Raw genomic sequence first — 27,092 nt, 5'->3', positions numbered from 1 at the left:
GGTTCAAACATTTGGGTCCCTTCTATCTACATGTGAAACCCAGATTTAGTTCCAGGTTCCTGGCTTCAGCCTGGCCTAACCCCAGCTGTTGCAGAGGGAGTGAACCAATGGATAGGAGACTGGTGTTGCTAACTCTCTCTCTCTCTGCCTTTCAAATAAAAATTAATGGGGCCAGGCATTTGACACAATCCCATATCAGAGTGTGCCTGGCCGCACCTTCAGTTCTAACTTCCTTCCAATGAGTACCTGGGAGCAGGATTTCTATATTGCTACCTCAGTATGTCGGACAAAAATAACAGCTTAAGGAAAAAGACCACTCTCAAGTCCATTTCAAATCCATTCACAATCATCTATAGCAAAATACAATACCAACTCAGGAGGTTTAGGTCACTTCTGAGCACTTCTGAAAGCCATTACTGACAGGTTCATCTTACGTAAACAGAGAAAACAACACAGTTGGAGAATTTTCTTTAGCACAAGTATTTCCCAGGTGGAAATGAGACTATGAAGGAAAATGAAAAACAGGGGCAAGCGTTGCAATGCAGCAGGTAGAACACCTGCTTGGAATGCCCGTGCTCCATGGAGTGCCTGGCTCAGTCCTAGCCACTCCACTTCCCAACCAGTTTCCTACTCATGTACATCCGGGGAGGCAGACGGTGATGGCTCAGGTGAGATACCAGAATGTAGTTCCTGGCTCCTGGTTTCAGCCCAGGCCAGCTCCAGCTATTTCAGGTATTTGAGGAATGAACCAGCCAATACAGGATTTCTCTCCTTCTCTGTCACACAAATAATTTCAAATAAATAATCGTTTAAAAAAAAACTCCAAACCATTGTCCAGTGATGTTTCCAAACTCAGTACCTATCACTAAGTTCTCTTCAGGATGATTCTTTCTAAGAAAAACAAATTACAGAGGCTGCCAGAGAAAAGCCAGTTCGTTTTTACCTGCTACCAGACGGCAGAAATCATTCTATGCAAAACTGTTCTAATCATTTCCTTCCTAACCATTTCCTTTTACCAAAGAAAGGTTTTTAATCCCTGGGAACAGACCCGCTTACACGGAGAGCCAGGCCAGTCAGGCACGGCTGTTGGCTCCACGGACGTCTGAATTCACCACGGTTCTTCTCAACAGCTGTCTGGTGGCAGCTGAACAGCGCTCAGCACTGGCGCAGTCACTCAAGCCATCAGCACTACATCACTGTATGGGGGTCTTTCAAATCCAGAACTCAGCGTCAGCACGCCCTTCGGTATCTGCCAGGGTTCAGACTTCCACAGGGAAACTACACTCCATTAGGAATCTAAAGCCACGGTTCTTAAGAGACCCACAGAAAAGGGCCCTCTGTCCCGAAACTAAATGAGCTCATTTCATCAAAGGCTCGAACGGCATGTGAAGGCTGCATCTGCGGCAGCACTCATTCTTCAGCTTCAACTCTGTCCTCAAATTCTCTTCCTTTGCAAGGCAAAAGACACGTGGTCGCTAATACTGCTCCTGTGGAAAATGAAGAAACTTCCTCACAATTAAAATAAATGTAATGTAATACTCAAAACTCTTGTGATCACAATTCCGCTGGCACATGTCAAAAAAAAAAAAGTACAAATGACAGTTTCTGGCAGCAATAAAATTCTGCTACTCACTGAACAAATCAGTCAATAAATTAGCAAAAAGAATTATCAGAAATAGGCAAACCCTAAGTGAAATTAAATTAAAACCAGAACTACAGAGCCTAAGTCCATTTTCAGACACTGTACCAGCACACCTGAGGCTGAATGATTAGAAGGGAAAGCAGTCTATTTAAATTTGGCTCACAGTTTTGGAGGCTGCAGCAGGGGCTCACCTGGGCTGTGTCACACCATGGCAGATGGCATCATCATGCTAGAAGTGTCCGTGAAGACAGAGGGAGCCCAGGCTCAGGCTTCCTCTTCCCTAACAACCCACCCTGCGGGAGCTGACTCCACAAGAGGAGCTGCCATCCCCTCCAAGGGCACCGCCTCCAAAGACCCAGCCACTCCCACTGGGCCTTGCCTCTTCAGGGCTCCACACGGCAGCACCACCGCCAAGAACCATGCTTCCAGCACAGAAACCAAGCACACAGTCAAACCATGCTCAGACCACAGCAAAAACAATGCTTTAAATAAAAGAAACTTACTGTATTACCTATATATAAATAGGCACAGATTGGGGAACAGACATTTATAGATCACATCCCAATAAAAATGATTTGTTTAAAAAACAAAAAAACCTACTTTGTCACCTACTTTTACTCCTATGTGTCATCAATAACCAACATATACCAAGTCTGTGCCTTTATGCACAGTAAATACCCTAACATGGAAAAAGCCACACAATAGGGGCCAGCGCTATGGCTCACTTGGTTAATCCTCCACCTGCAGCGCCAGCATCTCATATGGGCGCCAGGTTCTGGTCCTGGTTACTCTTCTTCCGGTCCAGCTCTCTGCTGTGGCCTGGGAGTGCATTGGAGCATGGCCCAAATGCTTGGGCCCCTGCACCCATATAGGAGACCGGGAGGAGACACCCTGGCTCTTGGCTTCGGATTGGCGCAGCTCCAGCAGTGACGGCCATTTAGGGGGTGAACCAACAGAAGGAAGACCTTTCTCTCTGTCTCTCCATCTCACTGTCTAACTCTGTCAAATAAATAAATAAAAATTATAAAAAAAAAAAAAGGCAAAAGCCACACAATAAACAAATACATGCATGCCTGAGTTAACTGGTACTCGCAGAAAGACAAATCAGGATGAGGAGCATAGGCAGGGAAGGCAGGGATGATGGTTTTATATGCTATAGTCAGAAAAAGGCTGATTTTACACATGTAGTTATCACCACCTTCCAAGCCTACTGTTTATTGAGCACACAACTCCCAGTATTATCTGCTATTTCACTGATATTCCAGGAGTCATGGAACCCCACATAATGGGAAAATAGTTTCTTGAAAAAATAATATTTTTTAAAAAATTTAAAAAATTTCTTAAAAAGATATATTATTTGGGAGAAGCTATACAGTACTGGGAAATCAGACACGAGCTTTGTCTAGAAAGAGATTTCACTCTAGTAAGAAAACCAAACTGGGAAGCCGGCGCCGTGGCTCACTAGGCTAATCCTCCGCCTTGCGGCACCAGCACACCAGGTTCTAGTTCCGGTCAGGGCACTGGATTCTGTCCCGGTTGCCCCTCTTCCAGGCCAGCTCTCTGCTGTGGCCAGGGAGTGCAGTGGAGGATGGCCCAAGTGCTTGGGCCCTGCACCCCATGGGAGACCAGGATAAGCACCTGGCTCCTGCCTTCGGACCAGCGAGGTACGTCAGCCGCGGCAGCCATTGGAGGGTGAACCAATGGCAAAGGAAGACCTTTCTCTCTGTCTCTCTCTCTCTCACTGTCCACTCTGCCTATCCCCCCCCCCCAAAAAAAAGAAAGAAAAAACAAACAAACAAACTGGGGCTGGCGCTGAGGCACAGTGGGTTAAAGCCCCAGCCTGCAGCACCGGCATACCATTTGGGTGTTGGTTCAAGTCCTGGCTGCTCCACTTCCAATCCAGCTCCCTGCTATGGCCTGGGAAAGCAGTAGAAGATGGCCGAAGTCCTTGGGCCCCTGCACTCGAGTGGGAGACCTGGAAGAAGCTACTGGCTCCTGGCTCCTGGCTTTGGATCAGCTCTGTTTGGGCTGTTGCAGTCATTTGGGGAGTGAACCTGCGGGATGGAAGACCTCTTGTCTCTCTCTGGCTCTATGTTTCTCTGTAACTCTTTCAAATAAATAAAATGATTCTTAAAAAAAAGAAGAAGAAGAAGAAAGAAAGAAAGAAAGAAAGAAAACCAACGACCCTAAAGTTGTCAGGAATTTTCTTTCTCTTTCTTTCTTTTTTATTTTTTTTCATGACAGAGTGGACAGTGAGAGAGAGAGACAGAGAGAAAGGTCTTCCTTTGCCGTTGGTTCACCCTCCAATGGCTGCCGCGGCCGGCACACCGCACTGATCCAAAGCCAGGAGCCGGGTGCTTCCCCTGGTCTCCCATGCGGGTGCAGGGCCCAAGCACTTGGGCCATCCTCCACTGCACTCCCAGGCCACAGCAGAGAGCTGGACTGGAAGAGGGGCAACCGGGACAGAATCCGGTGCCCCGACCAGGACCAGAACCTGGGGTGCTGGCACCGCAGGCGGAGGATTAGCCTAGTGAGCCATGGCGCCAGCCAGGAATTTTCTTGACAAGGTCTAAAAGAAAGGCAAAGTACAGAGCAAGCACACACAGCATTGACTTAAAAATGACACAGTAAGCACATGAATCCCTAAACTCAAAAGGGCAATGGCAAAATGTTACACTTAAAAAAAAAAAAAAAGAGGAAGGCAAAATGACAGACGTGACAGTTTTATAAGCTAGAAACACAATGGATAAGTAAAAACAACTTAGGCCAACAAAAAAGTACTGAATCCTAAGCCAGACACAAGGATACCTTGAAATGCTACCACTGCTTTTCCAGGATTATTAGCAGGGAGCTGGACTGGAAGTGGAGCAGCCAGGACTCAAACCAGCACCCATATGAATGCCAGTGTTGTAGGCGGCAGCTTTTGATTGCTAAGCCACAATGTCTGCCCCATGCTGGAACTCGTGTATTCCTGCAAGGCAATCCTATCTTGATTTGATATACTCACCTACCCAGGATGCGCCTGTCACATCTAGGACCAGTACACTTGCTCAGACCTCAGGCCAGTTGTACCTGTGCCACCCTCTTCCTTATAAAAAGAGGTGGAAGGCAGGAGAGGCTTTCTTTCCGCCACAGACACCCACGTAAAGGCACTGACTGCTCCTGTCTTCTCCCCACCTGCCATGGATAGGTCTCCGACAGCCCTCTACCACTCTGCCAGATCCTCCTGCTCTCACGTACAACTGCGGTTATGGGTTTTCCTTTCTTTCTCGTTTACAGGCAACTCTTTGGCCCACTAATGTTGGGTATTTCTCTGTGAGGGGCGGCCCCCACTCACTCAAGCACGTACATTTATTCTGTCACTGTCAAATCAACTCTTTCCCTATTTGCACACAATACCAGGCTTGGCTAAGTGTTTTTACCTCTGAGGGAGACAAGCACCTGGGCTGGAAATTAATATATTCTTATCCACATCCAGAGACAGCAAGTCCAAGTGATATGAGATGAAGCCACAGGGTCAAAGGCAAGAGCTTTGAGGTCAAACAACCTCCATTTGTACCAGCTGTCTCTGTATAATTAATAGCTCCCACTTTCACACACAAAAGTACCCCCAATTTGCATGCTAAGTTACAGGGTCACGCCACTACTGGGTAACAGTGAAGACCTGGCTTCTTCTTCTGCTTCTGCTTCTTCTTCTTCTTCTTCTTCTTTTTTTTTTTGACAGACAGAGTGGACAGTGAGAGAGAGAGAGAGACAGAGAGAAAGGTCTTCCTTTGCCGTTGGTTCACCCTCCAATGGCCGCGCGGACGGTGCACCGTGCTGATCCGATGGCAGGAGCCAGGTGCTTATCCTGGTCTCCCATGCAGGTGCAGGGCCCAAGCACTTGGGCCATCCTCCACTGTACTCCCTGGCCACAGCAGAGAGCTGGCCTGGAAGAGGGGCAACCGGGACAGAATCCTGCGCCCCGACCGGGACTAGAACCCGGTGTGCTGGCGCTGCAAGGTGGAGGATTAGCCTATTGAGCCACGGCACCGGCCTCTTTTTTTTTTTTTTAAGATTTATTTATTTATTTCAAGGTCAGAGTTACAAGGCAGAGAAAGAGAGATCTTCCATCCGCTGGTTCACTCCTCAGATGAGCCAACAGCCTGAGCCAGGAGCTTCTCCAGGGGCTCTCAAATGGGTGCAGGGGCCCAAGCACTTGGACCATCTTGTGCTGCTTCCCCCAGGCCATTAGCAGGAAGCTGGATCGGAACTGGAGCAGCCAGGACACGAACTGGCGCCCAAGTGAGATGCCAGCATTGCAGGTGGCAGTTTTACCCGTTACATCACAATGCTGGCCCCAAGAAAAATTTTAATCTTTATCCTAGAAGTTGCTGAAGCTTTCTAAGCAAACAGGGTGAAGTCATCGCATTTTGAGCACAGGATCTTAGAGGGTTAAGTGACAGGCCGGCCACCCAGTGTTTTCTTAGACACACCCCTGAAACAAAAGGTCTGCCACCTCACTGGCAGCATTCCTGCTCCAGTAGTCTAGACTCCTGATCTTCCTCTCATTCATCCCCACTGCTTCTCGGGAACACACTGCTCTTGGCAGTCAGCAGGCATCTTCTAGGCACCAAAGACATGGACATGTTTTCAGTCTTATCAAACCCACAAAAAGTCATTTATTGACTTAACGCTCTTCCCCTACCTCTCTGTTGTTACTTATTATCCCCAAGGTGGGTTTCTTTCCTTCCCAGTCCTCACAGAGATGTTCCAACAGACAGAACTGACTGACCAACTCCCCACCAACCCCGAGTCCCAACAAATCTGTTCCTCCCCCCACCAATCTCTGCACTTAGGTACCCATGCACAGAAGCAGTCACCCTATCTCCTTATTCCTCCTGAGCCCCGACGGACAATCTCTTAAAGCCACTGTCGCCTCTCTCACGGCCGACACCTTATGCAAGAGCCACCTCATTACCACCACTTCTACCTCCTCCATTCTGCAGCTCAGCAACACCAGTGGTGCCACTCTTCTGAGATGCTTGAGGCGCCTTACTGCCTAAAATGCAACGCTCCCACCCTCATCAGGAGTACCTGGAGGTACTTTCAAAAAGTCCATGAAAGGGGCCAGCAATGTGGCACGGTGGGTAAGCCACTGCTTGAGACACTGGCATGCCGTATCAGAGAGCCAGTTTGAATCCTAGCTGCTCCATTTCCAATTTAACTCCCTGCTAGAGTGCCTGGGAAAGTCGTGGAAGATGGTCCAAGTGCTTGGTCTGCTGTTACCCATGTGAGAGACCTGGATAGAGTCCTAGGCTCCTGGCTTTGGCCTGGCCCAGCCCTGACCACTGCAGCTATTTGGAAAGTGAACCAGTGGACAGAAGACCTCTTTCTCACTATCCCTCTCTCTTTCAAATAAATTAAATCTTCAAAAAACGAGTCTGTAGAAAAATAGAGTTAAAAGGTAAATTTATTAATTCAAAAAATGTGAAATTCATGCATGGTTTCCTCATAGTACACATTTTCCACAAACTTTTCTGAAGACTCTTATGCATGAATCTTCAGACTTTTTTTAAAAAAAGTTTTATTTATTTGGAAGACAGTTACCAGGGTTGTGGAGGAGAGGGGCGGGGATCTCCATCTACTGGTTCACTCCCCAAATGGCTGCAATGGCCAGAGCTGGCGCAGGCCAAAGTCAGGAGCCAGGAGCCTCATCCAGGTCTCTCAAACAGGTGCATCTTCCACTGCTTTCCCAGGTGCATTAGCAGGGAGCTGGATTGGAACAGTTTAACCTGCTACACCACAATGCTGGCCCCAGATCTTCAAACTTTTACACTGTTAGCATAGGATTATTTTATGCACAAATGGTGAGAACGAGCCTCAGGCATCAATAGGGTTATGGGACCCTGTCTAACTGAATACCTGATTACTGCTGCATCCACTTTTCCTGATTAGAGTTTTATCCTTTTTATTCAGTGTTCCTCCTTAATGAAACTTTACTTCTGCTGTCATATTTGGGGAATTTTTAAAAATTAAGTTTGATGGGAGCCAGCACCACGTGCAACGCCAGCATCCCATATCAGAGTGCCGGTTTGAGTCCTAGCTGCTCCACCTCTGATACAGCCCTCTGTTAATCAGCCTAGGAAAGCATAATATGGCTCAAGTACTTGGGAGTTACTGGTTCCTGGTTTTGGCATGGCCAAACTGGCTGTTGTCGCTATCTGGGAGTAAACCAACAGTTGGGAAATACCTCTTCTTCTCACTGAGTCACAATACCTTTCAAATAAATCAATAAATCTCTTTTTTCTTAAAGATGTATTCATTTATTTGAAAGTCAGAGTTACACAGAGGAGGAGAGGCAGAGAGAGAGAGAGAGAGAGATCTTCCAAACGCTGGTTCACTCCCCAGTTGGCCGCAACGGCCGGAGCTGTGCTGAACCGAAGCCAGGAGCCAGGAGCTTCCTCCAGGTCTCCCACGCAGGTACTGCTTTCCCAGGCCACAGCAAAGAGCTGGATTGGAAGTGGAGCAGCCAGGACTCGAACCAGCACCCATATGGGAATCTGGCACTGCATGCTATAGCTTTATCCGCTACGCCACAGCACCGGCCCCATCAATAAATATCTTTAAAAAAAACTAATTTTATTATAGAAAAAACTATATGTTCATAATGGAGAATGAAAAAAAATAAACCCAAGAAAATAAAAATCACCTTTAGTTCTATCTTCTAAAAATAAGAGCTCTATCCTTCTAATAGCTACATACTACTATATAATACAATTATACAGTCAACATCATACTACACAGCTGTAACATTATACAATTATACAGCACAGTAGTATACATTACATCTAATAATGAGACATGAAGTAAGCACATCACTCACAAAGCATACACACTGGAAATACTGGATTTGAATCCACTGAGCCTCTAGATGAGACTTCCACTTTGCAATAAACAAACTCAAAAACTTTTTTTTTTTTTTTGACAGGCAGAGTAGACAATGAGAGACAGAGAGAAAGGTCTTCCTTTACCGTTGTTTCACCCTCCAATGGCCGCTGCGGCGGCACACCGCGCTAATCCAATGGCAGGAGCCAGGTACTTACCCTGGTCTCCCATGGGGTGCAGGGCCTAAGTACTTGGGCCATCCTCCACTGCACGCCCTGGCCACAGCAGAGAGCTGGCCTGGAAGAGGGGCAACCGGGACAGAATCCGGCGCCCCGACCGGGACTAGAACCCAGTGTGCCATCGCCGAGGGGGAGGATTAGCCTATTGAGCTGAGGTGCCGCCACTCAGTAACTTCTTAAGAAAGCAACCATTCAAATTCAAAAACTACACTGCAAGTGGATTGATTTTTGTAATGACCCAGGGTATTAATCATAAATGCCATTTAGAGGTAAGTGACATTTCCAGATGCATTATGTGGTCCCGGATTGGAAACTGATTTAGAGATGTTAATTAAAGAAAAACACAAATCCATCATATTTCACTGTAATCAGGTATTAGAGAGCAAATTTTCCTAAAATGATTTTATTGATTTGAGAAACCTGTAACTGCAAAAAATTTGAGATAAAATCTGAATATGATCTAGTAGTTAGATAAAAGGAAATTTTACTGAAATCAGGTAAATTTTACTTAATCATAAACAGATTACTGAACTATGTGACCTCATTTTAAAAAAATACATACGAGAGCATTAACACTGGTTGTGGGAATGTGATATTTTTATTTCATTTGTTTTAGCTAGTCTCTAGTTTCTATATTTTTACTCAAGACATATTGTATGGTTATTTAATAAAATTTTATTTTAAGAATGTTAAAAAAGATACAAGCTTGGAGCATCCACATCCACATCGTTAACAAAAAACTGGGCTCACGCTGACGAGCAGTGAGGAGCCTCTCCCCGGAACACTACCACGTCAGCAAGTGTGGAATACACCACTAGTGAGTGGGCACATTCTTTGTATTTATTTATCTGAAAGGCAGAATTACAGAGAGGCTGAGTGAGAGAGAGAGAGAGAGAGAGAGAGAGGTGTCTTCCATCTGCTGGTTCACTCCCCAATTGGCCTCAATGGCCAGAGATGTGGCAATCCGAAGCCAGGAGCTTCCTTGGGGTCTCCCACGCAGGTACAGGGGCCCAAGGATTTGGGCCATCTTCTACTGCTTTCCCAGGCTATATCAGAGAGCTGGATTGGAAGTGGAGCAGTCGGGACATGAACCGGCACCCATATAGGATGCTGGCACTGCAGGCGACGGCTTTACCCACTATACCACGATGTCAGCCCCAGTGAGCACATTTAAAGCCGTGTTCACTGGCCACCTAGTTTCCACCAGGGAAATAAGCTTTGTAGTGACTGAATTTAACCAATTTCTCAGAAGCCATAGAGGGCTGTGACAATCCAGGAACCTTCTCGTGGCTGACAGTGTCAGGTGTTTTCCCCCTGGCTAAATGACTGGATAAATGTTAACCTAATTTACCAGTTAAATATTAACCACTGGATAAAGGAATTTGCATTTTACCAGTTTTTTATCATCCATTGACAATGGATGACTGTCCATTTCCTGTCTGGAGGAACTTAAGATCCATTTCTAAATGTTCTTTCTAGTTCTAGATCATTTTACTATTACGCTCATGTTGCCAGTATAAAGGGGTAAATGGTTCTTCCACCCAAGTCATAATCTTAGGTATCCACTGACAGGATTTCCTTAATCCACGTGCTCTTTTTTAAATGTATTTTCTGCCTTCACTTCATTTGGATTTGTTGACTGGATAGAATTACAGCACTCTTGGATCTTCTGATCTAACCAACTCATTCTGTAGATACAGAAAGTGTGATGTACAGATTAAAAGACCTGCACAAGATGGGAGACAAAAAGAGCTGACATTAATTTTGTGTCCATTCTGTTTGCAGGGCACCACAGCGAAGCTTTTACAGGCAGTCTTTTAAGCCTCACCATCACCCTACTGATGAATGAGGACATTGGACCCTCAGAGGGGTCAGTATTTTCCCTCGGATTACCTAGCAGATGAATGGTATAGCAAGCACAAAGCCCCACCCTGAATTCCAGCACTGTGTGAGGGTTTTATACGTATCCCCTCATTTAATCCTCACAGCTGGCTGTTTTGCAGGCGTTATTCTGCTTTACCAAGAGGAAGCAGACTAACAGGCACTGTCACCTGTGCCGGGACCTCAAGTCTTCCCTACATAGGGTGGTGAATTTTCATGTCCCTTGGAATGAAACAGCGCCAGGTGTGTTTTCGCAGTGCTGATTCACAGCCTGTAAGTGAGGAAATAGGACCTTCTCAGGACGCTGCAGTAATTGAAACAAGTGTTTGAAATACTGAAGGTATCATTTACTAGTAAGGAAAGGATGAAGACGAATTACTGAAAGAGACCTGTTTATTTTTTTCTTCCTTCTTAAAAAACTACTTTCAGGACAGGGATTTAGCCTAGCTTTTAAGACCCTGGTCAAGACACCCACATGCCACACTGTAGTGCCTGGGTTCATTCCCTGGCTGCAGCCCATGATCCCAGCTCCTCTGTAAAGCAGACATGGGAGCATTGATAAATGTTTCAAGTAATTGGATTCCTGCCAGCCACAAAAGAGGCCTGGATGGAGTTCCTGGCTTCAGTCCCCTGGGCCACTGCAGCCATTTGAGGAGTGAAACAGCAGAGGGAGCTGTCTCCCAAATTCAAAAGAAAAGCGCAACTTTACCACTCAACCCCATGCCTGCCTAATTTAAAAGAAACCAAGACCTCTTTGACAGGCACAACAAAAATGCCCTTTCCTCTTTAATTCAGGCCATGTTTGTAGAACAGGTACTACGCGCCAGACCTTGACCCCAGATGCTGGCCACAGAGACACGGGACACTCAGTCCCCATTATCAAGTTGCTTACAGATCAGTGGGAGAAGACAGAAATCCAACACTACAGTACTGTGCTATGGCAAATGCTAGACACTAATACAATGTAATAAATGCTGTGATAGTAATACCCCCATGGTGTAAGGGAGACACTGGGACTGCGACCTCACTGGAAGCCTTGTGAAGTTTGTGAAAGACCTCTTGGGGACTGGGGAGGTGATGGCATCTGAGCTGTGCATTAGGAGCAAGAGTTCGTTTCTGAATGGAAAACGGTAGGAGACGGACGTGTCCTGCACACCAAGCCATTCACATAACTAGACTCAGGCGTCCCACAGGTGGTCGTCCCACAGGTGGTACCACCCGGACAAATCAAAGACCAGCAGCAACAACTGTGCAGAGCAGAATCTGCACAGTTCAATCTGTGCACACCGAAAGACTCCCTAGTCTTAACCGCTAAGTTAAAAAAATCCACCTGATACCTTGTTCTCCCAAACATCCTCTGAAAGCATAGGAAGGAAATATCGTGACAGTTTAATTACTTAGGACCTATTTCCTCACATCAGTCTAAAGGTTTGAGCCTTCCAATTCTTTCCTTGAGAATAAAATATTTACCGTGAAGTTTTTTTACATGAAGGCCAGGCTGTGTATCATCAATGTGCTTCCCCCAGGGCAAAATCAATGCACTAAATAATGAAAAGACAAAGTAATACATAGGAAGATTTCTGTTTTCAATTAATTATCACATACACAAAGAAAATTTCCTAAACCAGAATCAGCATGTTTTATTCTTTTAGGCCTGAAAACCAAAGAATCTGAATGTTAAAACAGCCCACAGGGCACAGCCTCTGGGTATGCAGAAAGCACTGTTTGAACCTGGGTTCAAGCACACATTATATTGGTTACATACAAGTGAACTACCATGACCACCTGCCTAACTCTTAATTCACAAAAACAAAACTTTGCAGTTTTTCAAGCTTTTATATGAGAGTACTTCAAAAACTTCATGAAATATGGGACTGAAAGCTAATTGTTTTCCTTGAAAAAGATTTTTAGGGCCGGCGCCCTGACTCACTTGGTTAATCCTCCGACTGCACCGCCGGCATCCCATATGGGTGCCGGGTTCTAGTCCCGGTTGCTCCTCTTCCAGTCCAGCTTTCTGCTGTGGCCCGGAAGGGCAGTGGAGGATGGCCCAAGTGCTTGGGCCCCTGCACCTGCATGGAAGACCAGGAGGAAGCACCTGGCTCCTGGCTTCGGGTTGGCGTAGTTCCGGCCATTTAGGGGGTGAACCAACAGAAGGAAGATCTTTCTGTCTCTCTCTCTCTCACTGTCTATCTGTCAAATAAATTAATTTAAAAAAATATTTTTAAATTCATGTAGTTTTTCACATACATTTTTTATCAACTTTTTGATGATCCTTTGTATGCATCAATTTCAAAAATAAATTTTAAATATTTGCTTATTTGAAAGGCAGAGTAACAGAGGGGCAGAGATCCACCTTCTATCTGTTGGTTCACTCCCCAGATGGCCACAACAGCTGGGGTTGGGCCAGGGTGAAGCCAGGAGCCAGTAACTCCATCTAGGTCTCCAATGCAAATGGCAGGGACCCAAGTACTTGGGCTATCTTCTGCTACCTCCCAGGCACATTAGCAGGAAGCTGGATAGTAAATGGAGGAGCCAAATCAGGCACTCAGATATGGGATGGGAGTGTTCCAAGTCGGGACTTAATTTACTGCGCTACATCGTCTACCCCACAAACCTTTTCATGTATCCTCATATCTACCATAAACCAAATGAATAAAAAACAATTTCTAGAATCTGCTGAGTCAAGTGAATCTAATTAAGAGTTCATTAAAAAAAAAAAAAAAACTGGGGGACAACATTGTGGCAGAGCAATTTAAGCCAAGGCCTGTGGTGCTGGCACCCCACTTCAGAGAGCCAGTTCAAGTCCCAGCTGCTCTGCTCAATCCAGCTTTCTGCTAATGCACCAGAAAGCAGCAGATGGCAGCCCAAGAGCTTCGGCCAGTCACCCACCCAGGAAACCTGGCTTCAGCCTGGCCATGCAGGCACATGAGGAGGGAACCAGCAGATGAAAGATACACACATCTCTCTCTCTTCCTCCCCCAACCTTTCAAATCAATCTTCTAAAAGGGGGTGGGTGGGGGGAGCTTGTGGATTAAGTAACAGCACTGTGGAAGCAGCTGTTAAGCCTGGCAGTTAAGACACCCATGTCCCAAATCTGAGGGCCTGATTTCATTCCCAGCTCCTAATTCTAGCTTCTTAACAACAAGCCCTGGGAGGTGATGGTTATAGCTCAAGTAATTGGGTTCCTGCCACCCATGAGGGAGACCTGGATCACATTCCTGGCTCCCAGCTGTTGGCCCAGCCTTAGACTTTCTCCCTCTCCTCTTTCCAAGGAACACTTGCACGGACACTGTTGCCAAATTCTCTCCTGCAGGACCAAGTGTCTCCATGAATTCTTCTGTTTGTGAGGTACGTCCTATACAAGATTTATCAATCTTTCAGGAACTGATTTTTGTGGATTCTTACTTTTCTTCCCTTCAGTGATAAAGGTCCACAATCTCTTATGTAAAACCCTTGGGGCTAGAGGTGCTTTCTGGAAGTAAAAGCTATTCCATGTGTCTCCAAAATCCTGTGTGTGAGGTGTGTCATATGCTAAGGAATCGAAAACAGACTAAATAATTCTGGAATCTGTAATTCTCAAGTCTATTTTTTTAATCTAAATCCACTTAAATGGCAATCATTCCTAATTACAAACATTCCAGCTCCAAACAAAATTAAATACAGCAAATTATTTTTATTATTTCTAAAGATTTATCTATTTATTTACAAGACAGGCAGAGTGAGAGAATGAGAGAAAGATCTTTCATCCACTGGTTCACTCCCCAAATGCTGGCAATAACCAGGGTTAGGCTATCTGAAGCCAGGAGCCCCAGACTCCATCCCAGTCTCTCGTGTCCACAGCAGGGACCCAGCTATTTGGTCATAATCTGCTGCCTTCCAAAATGCATTAGCAGCAATCTGGGTTGGAAGCAGGATTCTCTAACATGCCACTCTAACATGGGATGCAGGTGTCGCAAGCAAAAGCCTAAAGTGCACCACAATGCCCAGAAAACTCTGGACCCAGACAATAAAATATTTCTCCTTTTTTCATTTTCTAAATTATACTTCAATTTCTGTTTAAAAAAATAACTGACTTCCAAGAGTTATTCATAACTCTCAAATGAGTCACTACACTGGAGCGTTGAGCTTGCCACCAAGTCCTAACGGGAAGGCAGTGAAGTGCACCAGGTGGAATGAGCCCACAGCACCAAGGTGAACTGAAAAGGGACTATTAGCAGATATTCACTAATTCGTAGATGAAATGCAGGTAAGAGTACACAACGCAGAACACAGATGTAGGGGGCACTTCTGGGAAAGTGAGGCAGGCCACAAGTGGGAGGACTAACGTAGAGGACAGCTTTGCTCCTCACCATGCCTAGCACACAACGGCTTAAAGAACAGCTCACCCCAGTCAACTATGAAGAGGTCCCGACCTGTTCTCCAGACCAGAAGAGAGGAGGAGGAGGTACCTGACCAACAGCAGCAGTAAATCAGTCCTTCACTTCCAACCGCAGACAATCAGGATCACGGGACAAAAATCAGCAACAAGAAAAAGACCACAGGCCAGTGCTGGGGGCAGCAGGTTAAGCTGCCACTTGCCAACACTGGCATCCCATCCTGGACTGCTGATGCGAGTCCATCCAGCGTCCTGTTCATGTGACAGTGAAGGCAGCAGTAGATGGCCCACGTGCTGGGCCAGCCCATGTGCGAGAGCAGGATGAAGCTTCTGGTTCCTGCTGCAGCATATCCCAGCCCAGCCCATGCAGCTACGTGGGGGTGAACCACATAAATAAATGTTAAAAAAAAAAAGAGAGAAACTCTAAAAATCACCTTTAGATTAGAAATATCACATGCTTAAAATACAAGCTGAATAAAGGAAATGCCTATGCAAAAAGATTTTGTGGAATTAAAAGCATGATTTCACAGCTCAACTTTAAAACTGTAACTTCCAATTACCAGTAGTGGGGCAGGCATTTAGCCTCATGGTTAAGACACACATTAGGGTGCACATATCTTTTTCTGAGTTCAATCCTGGCTCCAACTCCTGACTCAGCCTCCTGCTACTGCAAACCTTGGCAGACAGTGGTAATGGCTCAAGTCACTGGGCTTCTGCCACCCACATCAAAGACCTGGATTGTGTTCTCAGCTCCTGGCTGCAGCACGGCCCTGTGCCCGATGCTACAGGCGTCTGGGGAGTAAACCGGCATACGAACACACGCTTGCTCTTTCTGTCTCTCACTGTCTCCTGAGTAAATAAATAAAACATCCACAACTAGACCTATGAGAAAACCAAGATGGAAGAAAATTCCTAAAAGCTTTCAGGGAGGAAAAATACAGCAATCACCAACAAAGTAAAACAATACACTGCATTTTACATTAACAATGGATGGCAGAAGACAACGTAACAAAATGGTATCTTCAAGTTCTGAGGAAAACATTTAAAGCAGTGTTTTATACCAAGCCCAACTATCAATCAAGCCGGAAACAAAGCTATTCTCACACACAGGACTGAGAAATTTTACCTCCATCCTGTCTTAGCTACTTCAAGATGTTCTCCTACAAAATGAAGGAAGAAACCAAGGAAAGAAAAATATGTGATGTGAGAGGAAACTGGCTTGTAGCATATTTTAAGAACAGACTGCTCCAGGACAGAAAGCACGCTACATGTCACAGATACCATGATTAAATATCTTCAGAAAGTTTACAGATATGCTGAAAGCAAATTTTTTCCCTTAGTGAACAGGAAAAGAAAGGCTTTTTAGGAACCAAATGTACTAATATAAGGCAAATTAAACGTGGTGCGTTTTGAGGAAGCAGTGCTATGGTCATTCCGTGGTATTCTCAGGGAACGGTTCTCAGGGCCCCATTACTCAAGGTATTTATATAACATGGTATATTTGCTTATAACCTATACACATCCTCCTGTATACTTTAACTCATATCTAAGGGCAGGCATTTGGTACTTAAAAGCAAGTATTTGGATTAGCACTTAAGTCGCAGCTTGGGGCAATGACACCCCTTATCAAAGTACTCGGATGGAGTGCTGGTTATAATACTTGCCATCTTACTTCCTGCTAATGCACATCTAAGAAGGTAGCAGGTGACCCCTGACACTCACGTGTGAGACCTGGACTGAGTTCTAGGGTCCTGCTTCGGCCTGGTCCAGGCCTGGCTGTTGTGGGCATTTGGGGAGTAGACCAGAAACTAAAAGATAGGGGCCGGCACTGTGGCGTAGTGGGTAAAGCCACCGCCTGCAGTGCCAGCATCCCATATGGGCTCCGGTTCTAGTCCTGGCTGCTCCTCTTCCGATCCAGCTCTCTGCTATGGCCTGGGAAAGCAACAGAAGATGGCCCAAGTCCTTGGGCCCCTGCACCCACGTTGGGAGACCTGGAAGAAGCTTCTGGCTCCTGCTTCGGATTGGCACATCTCCGGCCACTGAGGCCAATTGGGGAGTGAACCAGTGGATGGAAGATCTCTCTGTCTCTGCCTCTCCTCTCTCTGTGTAACTCTGACTTTCAAATAAATAACTAAATCTTTAAAAAGAAATTTTCATCCAGTCTGAAAATACTAAAAAAAAGAGAAGAAACTAAAAGATAACTTTCTGCCTTTCTTTTCTTTTTTTAAGATTTATTTATTTATTTGAAGGGCAAAGAACCGAGTAAAAAGAAATAGAGAGAACCAGATCTTCCATCCTCTAGTTCACTCCCCAAAAGGCCAACAGCCGGAGCTGAACCAATACAAAGCCTGGAGCGAGGAGTTTCATTCGGGTCTTTCACATGGGTGCAGGGGCCCAAGCACTTAGGCCACCCTCTGCTGCTTTCCTAGCTGCATTAGCCGGGAGCTGAATGGGAAAGGAGCAGCCTGGACTTGAACCTGGGCCAATAGAATGCCAGCGGCTTTACCTGCTACGCCAGGGCACCGGCCCCTCTGGCTGCCTTTCAAATCAAATGATAAAGTCTAAATTACTTATGATATCTAAAAGAATGTAAATGCTAGGTAAATAGTTGTTATACAAGGAATAATGACAAAGAAAAAAGTCTACTTATATGTGGTGGAGGTGCAGCAGTTACAGGTCCAACAGCATTTCCCACCGACAGTGGGCTGAATCAGCTGACAGAACCCACAGACGTGGAGGGGACCACACACACAGCAGGGCAGCACACACCCAAGAAAAACTCGCAGAACACTGCCGGATACCTCGGAGAATATTATTTTCGCTTGTCAACACCTTAATCATCCCTTTCAGCCCGCATCACTTTCATTCCTCTAAAAAGTGGCATAACCCAATCATATCATACACACTGTTCCACTGGTCCAAAACATTCTTCCCACTCGTGCACTCTGCTAAAAAAGCAAGCATTTTACCATTCGCGACATTTACAACTCCTGTCAGCCAGGTGGCAGCCTTGGAACTAAGTGCAAAGTCCTCAGCGGCCCTGGCGGAGAGCTTACACAGAGGCCTCCCATCAGAACCTACACACCCCTTGCCATGCTTCGTATCTGCTTGTGAGCCACCTCCACATTGCAGTACCAGCAACACGGGTACCAGCTTGCTCTTGTAATCTCTGTATCCTCTGCACCGTGAAGTCCCTGCGAACCCACCTCATGCCACACGCTGGCATTTGGTACAGACGTTGGATGGCAAGGATCCTACACAGCTGGCCTGGATTCTCCCCCAACGCTTGGTGTTATGCACACCTAATCTAAATCTTACAGGCAGTATAGCATCTAACATCTGAGGAAATGCAGTAACAAAAAATCTGAAGGAAGATGGAGCTCATGGTTTGAGTGACCTGACCCACATTTCAAAAGATCATCCCAAGGAATGGGAAAGCCAAGGCACAGAAACATAAGCTTAGGAGTACTTTCGAGTTACGTAACAAAATACCCAAATAAGAACAAAAAGAAATGTGATTGCTCCTGCAACGTATCAGCTCCCCTTCTGCTACAGTCCACACTGTAATTTTTTACCATAAACACGTCCTTTTTGTATGAGCCACTTTTAAAATATCTGATTAAAACGGGGAGATAGAAATACACAGTCACACAGACTGAGACAGGGACATTCTTCTGGGTACACAGAGAGGACAGACAGGGACAAACGGAGTCAAAGTCGGAACCAGGCACCTCCAGAGACCTCGACTGGCAGTGGCCATGGGCCGGGAACTCAGAACACACACGTGGCAAACCTCTAAAGCGTGGCATCAGCACTTGTTGCCTGCTGACAACAAGCAACGTCACTTTGCTCACGGGAAAGTCAAGGTAAAGTCGGCAGCACGGTCAAGTTCGCCCCCGGGTCTCACGCTGAGCACTCGGAGGCCCTCAGCACGCATCCCAAGCTCTCCGTCGCCCAAACACCAGCTGCCCAGCCCGCTTCCACGGACCCTGGCCTGTCCCCCCCGGGAGGGACAGTGCACCCCTCTCTACCTGAAAAAACCGCCCGCACCACGGGCAGGCAAGCGCCAGCGGGGGCGGCTGCAGCCTGCAGGGCGGGGGCCTCCGCTCGCACGGCGACGACCGTGACAGGCGCAAACCCAGCAAGTCCCGTGCGCAGGGGCACCCGGGGGAAACCCAACTCGCCGCCAGCCGGCAGCAGGCGCGCGCGCAGAACCCGCCCTTCCCGCTCCGTGCGAGGCAGGCGCAGAAGGAGCGCAGAAATGTCACCGGGCCAAGACCGAGCGCGCCAAAGCGGGACCCACCCCCGCGGCGCCTCCCCTTCCTCCCTCCGCCCGCGCCGAGCTCATTCATTCTCCGGGCGGCCAGCCCGTCCTCCCCGGCCGGCCGCCGCGCACCTCAACCCCGCCAGACGCTTTGTCTCGGGCCGGCCGGAAACGGGCGCGCACGCGAGCGCGCGCCCGGGTGTCAGCTCCCCGCACGCGGGGCCGCCTCCCGCGGCCACGCCAGGGTCCGAGGTCCGGAGCCGGGAGCGCCTCGCCGGCAGCCCCAGGCGCGCCGTGCGCCCCGCCCTGCGGGGTATCCGGGACCTGGAGACGCGCACCGCGGCCCCGCCGCGAGCCGCCCTCTGCGATCCCAGCGCGGATCGGAGGCGAAGGCGTGCTCTCCCCTCTCCCGAGACGCAGGCACGGGGGGCCCCACTGTCCCCCCACCCCCACCCCGCAGCTCCCGCCCCGCCGGCCGCCCGGCGCACTCACTTGAGCAGCAGCTGGTCGTGCTCGGCCTTGCACTTGCCCAGCTCGATCTGCAGCTTGGCGCGCTCGCGGGCCGTGTCGTCGAGCGCGCGGCGCGCGTCGGCCAGCTCCGTCTCGTAGAGCGCCTTGAGGCCGGTGAGCTCGCGGCCGCGCACCTCCTCGCGCTCCGTCACCTGCAGCTGCAGCGCGCTGTTCTCCGTCTCCAGGCTGCGCACCTTGTCAATGTACACAGCCAGCCGGTCGTTGAGCTCGCGCAGCTCCTCCTTCTCCTGCAGCCGCGACATCCGCGTGGGGCTCAGCGGCGTGGTGGGGGCGCCGGCGCGGCTGCCGGACCGCGGCGGCACGGGGGTCGCGGTCGCCATGGCGGGCGGGCTGGACGATCGGCGGCGAGAGCGGGGTGGCAGAGCCGCGGGGCAGCCCGGGGACCCGGAGGCGGCGGCGGCGGGGCGACGAGGCCGGGATCGAAGGCACGCGGCCGGGCGACCTGCGTTCCGCGTGCGGGGGCCGGCGCGGGGAGGCAGGGAGAAGCACCTGGGATGGCGGCGGCGGCGGCGTTACAGCACAAAGGGCACCGCGGGAGGAGGACGGTCGATCGGCTGGCCGTGGGACGCCCCGTGGAAGAGCTCGCGCGCGCACTCACACACGCGCGCGCGGGAAGACGCACAGCGAGGGTGACCAGGAGGCCGAGCAGGGTCCGCGCCGCCGCGCCGCCGCCGAGTCTCCCGCCCGCAGCACTTTGTTTCCTCTCCGGCTGCGCGCAGCGGCGGGCGGGGGAGGCGGGCGGCGAGGGGCGGGCCGTAGTGAGCCGCGGGGGGCGGAGGGGGAGCGGGCCGCGGCGGCGCTCGCCCCAACATGGCGGGCACGCGCAGGCGCTGCCACGTGACCGGCACGGGCCAATGGGGAGCGGGCAGCGCACTCCGGAGGCGCGGGGGCTGGGCCTGGAAATTCAAAATCGGGCCCTCGGGCAACCGTCGGCTCGGCGCGCGGGGTTGGGCGCGGCCGGTACTGGGCTGAGGGCTAGCGGGGAGGGGCGCCTGCGACTACCCGCTTCTCGGCCCCGCGAGGACCCCTGAGGGGCCGGCCCTGCGAGTGGCGGGAAGGAGCTAGAGGTTTCCGGGGCGGGTCAGCGCCGCCGCCCACAGCCGGCGGTTCAGGGAAATTCAAATGTAAACGTCCCCAACAGCCACAGGCGAAACTCGGAGAGGCCGGCGGGCGTCGTAATCTCACCCCGGCCCGCGGCCGCGCTCTGGAGGCGGCCAGGCCCGGAGCGCTTACGTCACGGGCGCCGGCGTCCGGGGCCCCCAGTGCGTGCGAGCCGTTCTCCGCGGAGGAGCAGGCGGTGTGTGGCCCCGAACCCGAGGCCGCGGGAGAGCACCTCAGAAAGCCGTGCCTCGCGCGCGCGCGCGCGCGGCGGATGGGTGGCCCCGGTGCCGTTGTTTCCTGGGTGTGTGAGGGGGGTTGTGAAATCAAAAACTGCTGGCGAATGAAACGACCAGATTGGGAGTGAGCGGCGCGAGCGCTCGCCACGCTTCTGCGAAGCCAGAGGCAGAAGCCCGTGGACGCGCTGAACGGACCTCTGGCTGTGACGAGGAGCCTCCCCGAGACGGGAGTGGCGGCTAATTGGAGAGGAAAGTTAACGTGCAGGCTGGCGTTTGCTGGGACGTGCAGGCTGCCCAGAGCGCTCGCCGCCGCCCCGGGGTGTGGGCTCCGGGTTTAACCTCGGAGCTGTCGCGCGCGCACCCCCGGGCCCCGTGCATCGCCCACAGCCTGGCCGGCGGCAGCTGTGGGCTTGGATGATTGCGGCCGAGAGCGGCCCGGATCGTTCTTGAAATGTGTCGGTAGAATTAGCGGAGGGCCCCAGGCTGTCCTTGGAGCCCAGGACACATCTGGATGGCGCTTGGGCCCCCCTCCCACTGCTTGCCCGGGTTTAGCAGGAAGTTGGATAGGAGGTGGAGGAGTTGGGATTGGACCTGATGCTCACGTCGGCCGCCGGTGTTGCTCGCCCGTCAGACAATTTCTGAAATTCCCTTATTCTCAGCTTTCCCCTTGCCGAGCCCTGCGCTTGGAGTATGGTCATTTTCTGTTTCTCTTACTCTTTCGAAGGTTATCCTCTTCATTCAAATACTTTCTGAAATCCCATCAGCTCCAGAATTTTCACCAGTGAATTAGAAAGTGACATTAGTATATAAGTTTGATGAAAGTACTTGGGCATTTACTAGGATAACTGTCATTTTTGCAATACCCTGCCTTGCTTCTCCTATAAACTCTGAGCTACTTGTCAGGTCACATACCCTGATTATTGGTTGGAACATACGTTCCTGTAACCCTGCCAAAGCCTCCACATACCATGCCATTATTTGTCTCTTCCATATTCGTCCTCACACGCAATTACCTCACCATATAAGGACACCTTATTTACATTTGCCTTATTTATGTCATTTGGATCTGTAACAAAAATACTGGATATCCAAGATGTCTGGACAGAAGATGTACAGACTAGAACTGGGGGGGAGGGGGAGTTGTGGGGTAAGACAAGGAAAGGGGGAGGAGAGACTGAAAGTGAGCAGTAACCCACATGGGTCCCAGGAGAGGGGGGTGACAGCTGGCAGCTGAGGATATAGCACTAACAAATGGAATGGCTGGAGCTGCTATAAAATGAAAAGAGAAATTGCCAAATGGTATCTTTTGACTTGTAGACACATATTTGCTGAATGATGAATGAAAAGAAATGAATACTTCAACTTCCACATAGCTGGGTTGTTTCATTTAACGTAGTTTGCAAAACTGATACCGTTTCTAGTTTTCATAAAAATGTAAATCATATTTCATGAAGGTGGAATATGCTGAATCTTTCCCAAGTCTGATTTTGATTTTTGTGTTTTACTACTAGTTTTTAAGCACTTAATATATTTGAAAGGCAGAGTTACAGAGAGAGGAAAAGATACAGAAAACATACACCGACCCACTAATTCACTTCCAAATGGTCGCAATAGCCAGTGGCACCAAAACCAGAAACCTCAGCTCCATCTGTGTCTCCCACTTGGGTGCCAGCCCCAAGCACTTGGGCCATCCTGAACTACTTTCTCAGGCCATAGCAGGGAGCTGGATCAGATTAGAAATGGATTTGTGTGTGTGTGTGTGTTTTGTGTGTGTATTTTTTTTTTCTAGATTTATTTGCTTACTTTGAAATAGCTACAATCCTCAGATGGCTGCAACAGTCAGGACTGGGCTGGTCTGGAGCTGGGAGCCAGGAGCTTCTCCAGGTCTCCCACATGAGTGGCAGGGGCCCAAACACTTGGACCATATTCTGCTGCTTTTCCCAGGCCATTAGCAGTGGGCTGGGTAGGAATAGGAGTAGCAGGCATAGGAACCGGTGTCCATATTGGATGCTGGTGTCACAGGCAACGGCTTTACCCTCTTACGCCATGTTGCGGGCCCCAGATTTCCCTGTTTTAAAATGGTTCTGGGAGTTTTTAAAGTACATTTATCATCTTCCATAGGATGGTTCTCATAGTACAGCCACCTGAGGCCTATACACTGCTCAGAATTATTTTCCAGACATGCTTGTTGAGATCTGGACATTAAGCAAAACCAGATGTGTGGAGTTGTTTTCTTTTAGCTCAGTAGTTCAATTTTACTATATCTTAGCCAAAAAGAAAAAGAATTGATATTGTTGCATTTTAATTTAATTTTATACCAAAACATGGTCAAGATACTGTCATACTCTAAGTTATTTTAGATACCTTTAATGTATTTCTAAAACTAATACGCATCTAATTTTTAATAGATTTTTTTAATATTTATTTTTTTGAAAGGCAGGGTGACAGAGAAAGAGGAAGAGAGAAAGAGTCTTAGAGATCTTCCATCTGCTGCTTCACTCCTCAAATACCTTCAACAACCAGGGCTGGGCCAGACCAAAGCCAGGACCCAGACTTCCGTTTGGGGTTTCCTATGCAGGTAACTAGGAATCAAGTATTTGAGCCATCATCTGCTACCTCCTAGATGCAGTAACAGAAAGCTAAATCAGAACCAGAGTAGTCAGGACTCAAACCAGGCACTCCAGAATAGGACACAGGTAACCAAAGGGTGGTTCAACCTGCTGTGCCACAAATGCTCAGCTCAGGTTTTGTTTTTTGTTTTTGTTTTTGTTTTTTCAAGATTTATTTATTTGAAAAGCAGAGTTACAGAGAGAGAGAGAGGCAGTAAAAGAGAGAGAGAGCTCTTTCATCTGCTGGTTCATTCCCCAAATGGCCACAACAACTGGAACTGGGTCAATCCGAAGCAACGAGCTAGGAGCTTCCTCTGAGCTACCCCCATGGGTGCAGGAGCCCAAGGACTTGGGCCATCCTCCACTGCTTTCCCAGGCACCCTAGCAGGGAGCTGGATTGAAAGTAGCATATGGGATGCTGGCATTGAAGGCAGTGGTCAAACCCACTACGCACAGTGCCTGCACCTCCAGTTTTTGTTTTTGTTTTAAATCTTACAGAGGTATACACCTTAAACCTATAGTTGGGTCTTTGCCTTCAGAGTGATAAAAATGCAGGCTGGTGTCAAAATGTAAGGTTTACTCAGCTGATTAACCCAGCTCAAAGAGCTTTCCTGTTTTCATGATCAGTCTTTAATTTATTTATCATGATGTATGTTTATTCCTTCCCAATAACATTTTCATTTATTTAATTCTTCAGCTATAGAAGTGAGACTCGACTTTCCTAGAACATATTTTACACTAGCCTTTCCTATCTGGTGTTAGAAATTACCCTGTAAAAGCTAGTCTTCTGAGTTAATCTGAAAAAGTAAGGCTAGTTTCCAGGCCTTACAACTGAGCTCAAGATAAGCAGAGCAGGGGGAAAAAAAGAGTAAGAAAACACAGCGTTTTTGTGTAGTTGGTAGGGAAAATGAAAGAATGAATCTTCAACCAGATGTCAATGCAGTTATTTTCCTCCCAATATCACAGCTCCTGGTGCCATTCTCCCAGAACAGCATTGCCAAACTAGGGCTAAAACCATTCTCAGCTTGTAAGATTGGTTTAAGAAAAGATTAGAAAGATTTGCAAAGAGAGACCATCTTTCCATCCCTACCTCCCAACCATATATAAACCTTCTGACTGGGGAAAGAAGGGAAGTTTGAAGATGGAGGCACCGTGGGACTCTTGCTCCCTTATCCCACCACTTGGCTGAGTTGAGGGTTTTGATTGAGGACCCAACGGAAGAAACAGTTTGTGCTTCATCACAAGGCCCCCTTCACTCCATCTCGAGGCAGCAGAGCAGAAGCCACAAATGTTATCATGGATGTTTTTGAGAGGGTTTGGGGATGAGTTTAACTTCGGATCAGTAGATACTGAGTAAAGTAGGTTACTTCTGTGATACGGGTTGGTATCATCTGGCTGGTTGCAGTACTCGCGAGAACAGATATCGTCTCCCTGCCACCCTTAAAAAAGGGAATTTGGGCAGCACAAAGCCTTGGGGCTTGAACTACAACATCAGCTCCTGCAAGGTTTCCAGCGGGTCAACCCCTCAGTTCTGGACTTGCCAGCCTGTATAACCAGAAAATAAGTCTCTCCTTTGTATCTGTCATCCTGTTGGTTCCATTTCTTTAGAGATCCTTGAAAAATACACCTTCCCTAGACCCGTAAGAAGGGTGTGGAGGGGCCAGGAAGGCCAGCAGATAGGAGGAGTGTCTGGGACAGGGGAGGCACAGACTGACCTGAGCATCCTGGCCAGCACGGGGATGTCAGAACTGTTGGCGACTCAGCAGAAGCATTGTGGACAGAAAGGAAAGGGCTCCACAGGCTTGAGAGCCACTATACCCTGAGCTGGGGATCCACTTAGCCTGGCAGGACAGGAAGAGTGAAAAACACTCAAAGCCTGCAGAGTAAAGGGGTACTAGGAAGAAAACTGAAAAATCTAAGCACATGGAAATGAAAGAAGAGAATTAAACGTGACAGTCCCTTTCTGGCCTAAAACTTTCCAGAGATTTGCATACAAAAATAACACATTGAGATAAAGTCTCTTAGGATTACCATGCCTAAAGAGCCACATTCTCTTGCTCACTCCCTAATCCATGCATGTGTTGGACATTAGTTGAGCATTTACCACGTGCCAAGCAAAGATAATGAAGCTATAGGATCTCTGCTTTGAGACAAGCAAACACAAACATGAAGAAACTGTGCTTCCAAGTGCCACTGCCTAAGAAGGCATGAAGCAAGCAGTGTAGGAGCACCAGGGTGCTGGCAGGTCTCTGTGCTACAAAGATGTTGTCTGAGCAGGGTTTCTAAGAATGCCGGCCTCCAGGAACTGGTGAAGAACTTCAGCACCTGTGTAGGCCTGCAACCGGCAACCCCGGTCCCCAGGGAGACTTAGAGGGAAGCCCCAGATGCAATCCCTAATCTCCTTACGCTGCACTTTTTATTTTAAACCAGACCATGGGGAGGGTGCTTTAAACAGGAATTAGTCAAGCGGTTAGAGAAGTGGATTTTGATCAACAATCCCTTGTTTTTTCATTGTGTTACATATTATGGTAAAGAAAGGAATCGTTAGCAAAACTTTTTATTTATCTATTTGAGATGTAGAAAGACAAAAAATGCAGAGAGAGCCAAAGAGAGCTACCATCTGTGGGTTCACTCCCCAAATGCCAGCAACAGCTGGGGCTAGGCAGGGGCCGAAGCCAGCAGCTGGTAACTAACTCAGTGTAGGTCTCCCATGTTGGTGGCTGCCACTCCAAACCTAGGAGCTGGGAGGTGAACTCAGGTTCTCTGGTGTGGTTCACGTCCCAAATGGCCACAACAGGTAAGGCTGGTCCAGACCAAAGCCAGAATTGGACACAGAGGACGCAAGACTCAAACTAGCACTCTGATACAGAATGTGGGCATCCCAAGCAGCAGCTTAACCCATGAAGCCACAATACCTACCTCTGAGATGACTGTAGTCTCTGCAAAATACTTGTATTTGTGCATATTTGAATCTTCATATTGGGAACTGGGCAAGAATTATCCACAATTTGGCTACTCACGTACTTGGGATTTAATGATACCAAAAATACAAACATTCTGTTAAAGTCTGTACAGAAAAGACACTGAAATGTAAATAGAGACCTCTTTGGTTTATATTTATCTTAAGTAGAGGGGTGGCTGAGGCTTTCATATGTTGTTGATGGAAGTTTAAACTAATACAACTACTTCAGAAAATTGACAACTCCTGACAAAGTTAAAAATGCACCTGCCAGGCCAGCGCCGTGGCTCACTAGGCTAATCCTCCGCCTGGCGGCGCCAGCACACCGGGTTCTAGTCCCGGTCAGGGCACCGGATTCTGTCCCGGTTGCCCCTCTTCCAGGCCAGCT

The 27,092-nt window shown here is 48.4% G+C and overlaps 1 protein-coding gene across 2 annotated transcripts in view; it reads right to left on the bottom strand.

Moving 5' to 3' along the window:
* The window catches only part of LMNB1 (lamin B1), a 52,881-nt gene extending 32,380 nt beyond the window's left edge, over positions 1-20,501 (bottom strand). Inside the window, exon 1 of one of the 2 annotated variants that reach the window (XM_002710176.6) lies at positions 19,761-20,501. In XM_002710176.6, coding sequence (XP_002710222.3) covers positions 19,761-20,119 — 359 coding nt within the window. In that variant the 5' untranslated portion in view covers positions 20,120-20,501. Of the gene's footprint in view, positions 1-19,035; positions 19,154-19,760 lie in introns of those variants that run through there. The other variant, XM_070076069.2, reaches the window with a different exon arrangement.
* Between the last annotated feature and the right edge of the window lie 6,591 nt (positions 20,502-27,092).

Source organism: Oryctolagus cuniculus, chromosome 6 (genome assembly GCF_051225735.1).
Source record: "Oryctolagus cuniculus isolate XC-2025 breed Fujian yellow rabbit chromosome 6, ASM5122573v1, whole genome shotgun sequence".
Taxonomy (NCBI): Eukaryota; Metazoa; Chordata; class Mammalia; order Lagomorpha; family Leporidae; genus Oryctolagus; species Oryctolagus cuniculus.
This window is presented reverse-complemented; position numbering and strand designations above follow the sequence as displayed.